Source organism: Ipomoea nil, unplaced genomic scaffold (assembly GCF_001879475.1).
Source record: "Ipomoea nil cultivar Tokyo-kokei standard unplaced genomic scaffold, Asagao_1.1 scaffold0987, whole genome shotgun sequence".
Classification (NCBI taxonomy): Eukaryota; Viridiplantae; Streptophyta; class Magnoliopsida; order Solanales; family Convolvulaceae; genus Ipomoea; species Ipomoea nil.
In genome coordinates this window covers 558,172-567,324 of record NW_017617415.1, presented here as the reverse complement: position 1 = coordinate 567,324, position 9,153 = coordinate 558,172, and the positions used below count along the sequence as shown (strand labels likewise).

At 35.7% G+C, this 9,153-nt stretch overlaps 1 protein-coding gene across 1 annotated transcript; it reads left to right on the top strand.

Annotated features, from left to right (window-relative positions):
- The first annotated feature begins 307 nt into the window (after positions 1-307).
- LOC109180030 (agamous-like MADS-box protein AGL61) lies at positions 308-907 on the top strand. Its single transcript, XM_019329514.1, has one exon. It carries the CDS (start codon positions 308-310, stop codon positions 905-907), a length of 600 nt encoding a protein of 199 aa, XP_019185059.1.
- Positions 908-9,153: the final 8,246 nt, after the last annotated feature.

The window sequence follows — 9,153 nt, the reverse complement described above, 5'->3', positions numbered from 1 at the left end:
TCTAGAAGAATTATTAAATATATTTTAATTTACATATATTTTGATAACAACAAATTTTTGTAAAAAAATATTATTACTAATTCTAAATCCTACATACCAACTGAAGAATATTTTTCTCCAAAAACTCACCCCGCAAACATGGAAATTTTTATTTTTTAATTTTAATACCATAATAAAAATTGCAACGGAACAAAAAATATTAACGGGATGGCAAGAACATGAGCTATAAATACACACACATCTCATTCTGCATTTTCAATATACTAAATCCCAACATCTTAGTGTGTGAATTATATTTTCTCTGAAAATGTCAAGCAATAATAGTGTTAGGAGGGTGGGTAAGGGTCGCCAAAGAATTCCCCTAAAGAGGATTGAAAATGATATTCAACGTAATGTGTCATTCTCAAAGCGTCGCTTTGGCTTGTTCAAGAAGGCCAGCGAGATTTCAACACTTTGTGGTGTGGAGATCTTTGTAATAGTTTTCCCACCCAATCAGGAAAAGGTTTATACATTCGGCAGTCCTAGTGTGCCTGCTGCCCTAAACAAATACGTTGCTGAAAGTGAAAATCGTACAATAGAAGCTAACGACACTGAAGAGCTTCTCCGTTTTCAGCAGGAGGAAAACATTAAAAATATGAATCTTCAAATTAATTTGCTTAAAGAGCAAATTCAACATGAAATGAATGTAAGTAAAGCTTTAACTGAAGCTGCAAAAGGTATGCCTTCTATTTCTAATATCCCATTGGCAGAGCTACCTTCCATGAAAGAGAAAATGGAAATACTTCGATATAAAGTGCTTCAAATGCTAAACCGACCTATAATGCCGATCCAAACACAAGCCATGCCAACCATGACTACTACTCAATCTGATAATGATGTTGATCCAAGTGGTGCAACTCCATTTTAAGAAGCCAGTGAGAAGACCAAATAGTGCCCGATCGGTTCTTAATAATTAGAAGGATTAAAAGATTATATTTACTGTATTGAAAAAAAAATCGATTATATTTACTGCTTTATTTTATTTTCTTCTCCTTATATATTTCTTTATATCATTTTTATTTAGGTTTATTATGCTTTTATGTTATTTGGAAAATATAATATTGGGTGCATTTCAATTATCAATATAATTTCTTTCAACATTATTATCATTTTTTTATGTGTCTCTATGCGCTCTGTCTATTAAGAGTCAATTATTAATAATTTCATTCCACTTTATCATATGGCATTTTTGTTATTTTTTTATGCTCTTGTAATTTTTTTAGGGTTTGTGTACACAACTAAACAAATTTATTTGTTACATTCTTTGTTAACATAAAAAATAAAATTTGGATTGTCTATATGCTAACAAGAAATAATTAGCTTGTGGGATATATTAAACAAAGAAAACAATAGCTAATACGTCATGTGTCTCACTCTTGCAAAATTTAAAAAATTGAGCCTTTATAAAAAAAAAGAGTCAATGTGCACTAGCCGAGTTTCAACCCATACGAAAAGTAAGATATTTGTCATTTTCATATACGTATTAATACATTTTACAACCTAGAAGAATAATTAAATATGTTTTAATTTTACATATATTTTTATGACAATAAATTTTTTTAAAAAATATTTTTACTAATTCTAGATCCTACATACCAATTCAAGAAAATTTGTATCCAAAAACTCACACGCAAACATGGAATATGTTTTGTATTAATTTTAATACCATAACAAAATTGCAAGGAAAAAAATTAACATAATGGCACGAATATGAGCTATAAATACACATCTCATTTTGCGTTATCAATATACTTAATTAATCTCAACATCTTAGTGAGTGAATTATAGTTTCGTTGAAAATGTCGAACAACAATAGTACTACGAGGTAGGGTAGGGGTCGCCAAATAATATAATTCCCTTCTCTACAACAGTTACAAGAAAGAAAAACAAATATTTGAGTCCTGATTAGGGAGTAACAACCTAGTCTAAGTCTGAGTTGATTAACCATGCTTCACCTTTGAGAAAAGGGGAGTGTGTGATGTTAAGAACACCAAGTGTTTGATGAAATGCCTCTTAGACTGTCTTTAGCCATGAGAATGTACTTGAATGTTCAAAGAGTGTGGGATGACCTTGAGAAAGACTTTCTTATCGTTATATGATATCCTACGTCTTTTGGCCCCCAATTTGGTTTAAGTATCTTGACCTACCTTTAGTTCTTATCTACCTCTAATTTCTTACCATTTGTATTCATTAAAGTGTGTTGTTTAATATTGTGTTTGTATCCATATCTAGCCTCTGTTTTGACTAGAATTCCATGAGGAACATCAATATCTTATGCTTTGAACCCTAAAGGCTAAAGCTCAACTCCTATCGCCAATCCTTGTGAGAACGACATCCAGTATAAAGATACCCGTCATCTAATACATTCGCTCACCTAAAATGCTACTTCATCAACTACGTTTTAACAAGAAATAATTAGCGTGTGTGATAGATTGAACAAAGAAAACAATACTTAATACATTTTGTATCTCACTCTTGTAAAGTTTTAAAAATTAAGCCTCCTCTGTGAAAGAAAGAGTCATTATGCACTAGTAGCCGAGTGTCAACTCATGTAAAAGATGAGATAGTTCATCGTTTTCATTAGATACATGTAAATTAAAAGATTTTATTATAATTTAGTTAAATAACTACATTTAAACGATTGCACAAGGTTTCAACAAAAAAATTATTGTAATTAATCCTATATGATCAAATAATAAAAATTAACTTTATTAGTTATCTCTCCCTCTCTCTCTCTCTCTCTCTCTCTCTCTCTCACACACACACACACACACACACACACACATATATATATATATAGGGAAGGGATCAGGTGCGGGTGGGACTTCCCGTGCGATTGTGTGGGTGAACGCACGTTAAGCGTTAATATGACGCACTTAAATTACAAAACACACGCACATTAAGCACACAAACAAAACACATTAAAAACACAACCCCACGCACATTAAGCACAAGCGTCACGCATGTTAAGCACAAGTCTCACGCACCGTAAGCACAAGCCTCACGCACCTGAAGCACAGAACTCAGACATTTTTTAAGTTTCAACAACTATTCACATTAAGCACAAACCCACGCACGTTAAGCACAAAACTCACGCACCTTAAGCACAAGACTCATGTACCCTAAGCACAAGACTCACGCACATTAAGCACAAAACTCATGCACCTTAAAGTTTCAACAATAACTCACATTAAGTACACACTCACGCACATTAAGCACAAAACTCACGCACCTTAAACACAAAACTCACGCACCTTAGGTATAAAACTCACGCACATTAAGCACAAAATTCAGTACACACTCACGCACATTAAGCACAAACCTCACACACCTTAAGCACAAGACTCACGCTCCTTAAGTACAAAACTCACACACATTAATTACTCGCACATGAACTTAATTTTATATATATATATATATATATATATATATATATATATATATATATATATATAATTATGATCAGGTGTGAAGAGCATCACCGGTGCAAAACTGCAGATAAGTATGATCAGTGGCTTTTTTTTTTTAAAAAAAATCAATACAAATTTGTGCACTAGAAGAACCAAAAAACATGTATTTGAAGGTCAAAATTCTGCACTCGAAGGCACAATGATGTGCAATTGAAGCAATTATGATACTGAAAAGGTGAGTTATTCAACTTGAGTATTATTGAAGCAATTATCCTTACGAATCATTTGCAAATCTCACTAATTTCATTAGAAATTTAATTATACGTTGTTGAAAAGAAGACAAAAGATATAATAAAATCGACCCATAATTGTGCACTTGAAAGAACAAAACTGTGCACTTGAAGGCTAAGATTCTGCACTGGAATGCACAAAGATGTGCAATCAATGCAATTTATGGTACCAAAAAGTTGAGTTATTCAACTTAAGTGTTGTTGAAACAATTAACCTTAGAAATCGTTTGTAAATCTCGCAAATTTCATTAGAAATTTAGTTATATGTTATTGAAAAGAAGGCAAAAGATATAACAAACATTGACCTATAATTATGCTCTTGTAGACACAAAACTGTGCACTTGAAGATCAAATTTGTGCACTCTTAGTCACAAAACTTTGTACTCAAAGGAAATATTATGTACTGAGACAAAACATATACACTCGAAGAAAGAAAAATATGCACTCAAAGAAGAAAAAATGTGCGATCGAAGACAAAGACCATTTACTTTGAGTTATTTACCATAATGCCTCCGCGTTTTTTAATTATCTTCATTATGAATTGCTGATTTAAATTTGATCAACAAAGAAGGTATCTCCGTTTCCGGCGGAGACTATTTAAAATATATATATATATATATATATATATATATATATATATATATCTAAATAATTATTTTGAATTTATTTGTTCAATACGTTCATAATCTAAATCATATTGAATTGAGTATACATCATATGTATTTTCATTAAGTCAATAGTAAATTCATAATGTTTTTATTATAGATTCATGAAAATAAAGTTTAATGTAAATAAACATTATATTATATCCGCATAATGTTTAATGACATTCATCAGGTATTATGTTCATAATATTTGTTCAATATGATAAATAATCTAGATTTTAATGTACATAAACACTAAACTACAAGTACATTACAACTATTTTCATTCACTTTGTAGTATGTTCATAATATTCATTCTATTCTCACCAACATATATATATGGAGGGGTTCTGGTGCGGTTATTTAGACGTGCGGTTTAATGCCATTGATCAAATCTAGATAAACGACTCAAAGTAATGAATTTTTTTTAAAAAAAAAAACGCGCCTCTTGAAGGAACTAAGCAACTTAACCTTAAGTATGAAAATGACGCACCTTTAATATACAAACCACACACCTTAAGAACACAAACCACAAACCTAAGGTTTTAAAAATCGCGCACCTTAAATTTCAACAACTCACACACCCTAAACATACAAATCACGCACCTTAAGAAGGCAAACCACACACCTTAAGTTTCATGTTGACGCACCTTAAGTTTCAACAATTACTCACATTAAGCACACAAACCATGCACCTTAAGCACAAAAACCACGCACCTTATGTTGGGTAATAAGGTTGAAAAAACCCAAAATAATAATCCTACGGAAAGATTATTATTCTATGGGAAAACAGAAAAACTGGGAAAGAAAAAAGGTGGAAAACTGGGTAAGGGTTAGCACGAGTTTGAACGTAATGTTCTTTTCCTTAAAACCGTATTTGCTACCTCCCACAAGTAGTGCTAGGAGCGTTGTAGCCTAGGTTTCCCAGGATAAAACGTGCTACGATTCTTTGTTTAAGCACCTAAACAAAGAACCCGGCAAACAAAGCAAAGCTTAGAACACTGCTGGGTAAAAAAGAGAGTAGAAACAGAAGTTTTGAAGCAAAACAGTACTGGAATTCGTTTGGTTTTGTGTTGTGTAAAATGCTTCTATCCTACCTCTCTTTATATAGGGATGTTGGAGGGATAGCATTCAACATGACCATTAAATTGGTATTAAAACCAATTATGTAACACCTGTAATAGACACCCACTAAGTAGGATTAAACTCAGGTTTAAAATTGAAACTAAAACAGTGTTAATTCCAGTAACAGATGAGTTTAATCTTCTGAACTTTCGGATTTCTGACCGTTGGGGTGCAGGTTCAGGACACGAGAGCAACACAAGAGTGCATCTCTCGTGCTGTGGTGCAACACGAGAGTACACCTCTCGCGTTCATCGTTGCACGAGAGTTTTGCCCTCGGTGCACCACAACCTCTCGTGCTCTCTGTAGCACGACTCTCGGTTTTGGCCGAGCCAAGTGACTATTTCGATTGAAAAATGATACCGAAGTTTGGCATAACTTAGCGGGCTTGAATCAAGCCTTTTTCGATCTCTTCTAGTTGGATTTTGATTTGCCCAACATCCACATTCAAAAACAGCCAACAGTATCCAAATGCTATCTAATTCAAAAATTATGTTCACCTAACAATGCACAATTTCGAATTACAACAAATGCACAACCGTGATTTTCACTCTGCCTAAGAGCACTAAAGCACACTCTCTAACTATTAAAATGCACACTATGTAATATCAGAAAAGCACACATAACAATACAAACCATGCACACTAGTTTGATGTCACTATTTTAGGTATATTTTCTCACTTGAGCTACATTTCCAGCTGTTTAGTCATGTCTGACTTTACATATTTAACAGTTAAAGACCAACAGTTGTTAACCACAAACACAAATACACATGTAGCCAAGATTGCACATTATAAGTTCATGTACGTGCACTGTTTTTCAAATGCCAGATGCACACTAACTATTTCACACAAAGTGGAAAACAGATTGCACCATTCATATACTCACAAATACAAAAAGAAAGTACTCTGTAATGCACACATGTATTCATGAAAAATCTACAAAAATTCATCATTCTAAATTACTCTTGGTTTAGGTAGCTTACCTAGTCGTCTTGGATATATCCACTGTTGACCGTGTGTACCCCGACATTCACACTCGCACTTCCCTACTGTTTATTCACCAGCCTCTATCCCTCTTTGGACTACCTTGACAAACAACACTTACAACTTCGCATTTTGCACTCTCACACTGCGAATTTCATCGGCGCAACCCAACATCAAACATTTGTGCAACAGCATAATCCCTAACCATAAGTCAGTTATGAAATCAGGATCTTTTTCTCCACTTCATCCCCCCACCCCACTCTGACCCCAAACATAGGGTTTTTTTCCCCAATTTGAAGCTTCATCCATGGATGTTTAGTGTCATTAAGTACACACAAAAAAAATGATTAACGTACTTACCTATTTTCTTGGTCGTCTCTAACGATGCCATTTGGCTGCGTCCGACATGCCTTCGAATTGGTTTCAGCCGCATGCACAGGGAATTCGTCTCTGAGGTTGAAGGATTTCGTCTAGACTATACTCAAGGAGGAAATTAAACCAAAGGGAAAGAGAACGGATTTCATGCAATTTCCACTTTCCATCCACAAAAATTTGCACGATCTCCTTCCCATTCGATTTGACTTTTTTGCCCCTTTTTCCATTTAATTGTTACGTTACTGCTTTTTAACCTCCTTTTTAAATTTGCCAATCGTGCGATCTCAGCCCTATATCTCTATAATCCTATGATTGAGAATTGTCCACAGTCCTCACGTGGAATGTTGTCCTCACTTGAACCTTACCCTCTATATATATATATATATATATATATATAGAGAGAGAGAGAGAGAGTTCATTCCAGCAATAGTCCTCTGACTATTACTATTTTTCAAAATTAGTTCCCGTCTTTGAATTTGGACAAAATAAACCCTTGACTATTAGATTTGTTCCAATATTGGTCCCTTCGTTAGAGATCCATTTGTTAGGGGTTAGTTTAGAGGCTAAAATGGTCTTTTCCTTAGCTATTGCTATCTTCTTCCTCCCTTGTCCGACCAGCAGCCCTACCCTTATTCTCCTTCGTTCTTCTCAGATCTTACCACGGTCGGCTTTTGTTCTCTTTACGAACTTGTGAATCTTCTTCCTGCTTTCCGGCTTTCCGCTTTTCTCTATTTCAGTTTATCGGCAATGATAGCATTTCTGTGATATAGTGAGCAAGGGTCTAAACGAGCTGTATTTTAACGTCTACATCAATGACAAAATGGCCATTTCCGCGCTGGACTTGTCTACTATCACCTCTAAGCTAGCAACGGCTTACTACAAGGACTTGGTGATAAATTCTTCCATGGTTACCAGCCCGCTGAAAGTGAAAGTTAGTCCATTGAATGACGCTCAAAGGCATTACGAATGCGATACTACGGGGTTGACGGAAAGGTCGCGGATGGACATTCCGCCGGCGGAAACGCGGCTGCTGCTGTGGGGTTTGCGATGATGTTTGGGGCGTTTGTTGGGCTGGGGGCAATGGCTGCAAGGCGGCAGAAGAGGCCCTAAAATTGGCAGAGACGGCAGAGTTTCTCGTCCCATGCTGGAGATTCAACCTTTTTGAGCAGCAAGAGTAAGAGCCACCAATTCAACTCATCAACCGCGGGGTTAGTGCGCTTCTTCTCTCTTGCAGAATTGCAGGAAGCAACCAAGAACTGGGATGATGAAGAAATCGGAAGCAACCAAGAATTGGAGAAATCGATGATGGAATCAGGGTGGCCTGGTCATCAAGAGAGGAAACCCACAATCTGAGCAAGGCATCAATGAATTCCAGACAGAAATCCAAATATTGTCCAAGCTCAGGGAGACATTAAGAAGTGTTGTGTACTCATTTGGGGTGGTGCTGTTTGAAGTGTTGTATGCGCGTGCAGCCATTAATCCACAACTGCCGAAGGAACAAGTGAACTTGGCCGAGTGGGCGATGCAGTGGAAGAGGAAGGGATTGCTGGACATAGCTGCTACCACCGTCGACAAACTGAAATAGAGAAAAGCAGAAAGCAGGAAGAAGATTCACAAGTTCGTAGAGAGAACAAATGCCAGCGGTGGTGTTAGATCGGAGAAGAACGAAGGAGAATAAGGGTAGGGTTCCTGGTTGGACAAGGGGGGAGATGAAAACAATAGTTAAGGAAAAGACCATTTTAGCCCCTACACTAACGCCGAACAAACGGATCTCTAAAGGAAGACCTAATACTGGAACAAATCGGATAGTTAAGGGTCTATTTTGTCCAAATTAAAAGACGAGGAACAATTTGGAAAATCGCAATAGTCGAAGGACCATTGCTGGAATTAACTCTCTCTCTCTTTATATATATATAGAGTAAGGTTCAAGTGCGGCGATGTCCTTAGGTTCGGCGGTGCGGCGTCAGTGATAGTTCAACAAATATATATCATCAATGTTAGGAAAATGCACCATAAAAGCACATACAAATTAGGTACGCATCACCAAAACCACACCATTAGGTGTGAGTAAAAACACCATGCAGTGTTCGAAAATATACTATTGGGGGTGGTGAGTTATATGGTGTATTTTTTTTGGGCATGTTGCGTATTTTTTGGTATTTTTTTTGCATTTCACTGTAGTGTGTTTCCCTTAAACTGTTGGTGCATGTTGTTAACACTGTTGGTGTATTCTGAAATTAAACTTTTTTCTATATATATATATATATATACTAATAAGAGCCAAGAG

What these genes read in the sequence shown, in the direction of transcription:
- LOC109180030 (XM_019329514.1), top strand. Translation starts at nt 308, where the DNA reads ATGTCAAGCAATAATAGTGTTAGGAGGGTGGGTAAGGGTCGCCAAAGA.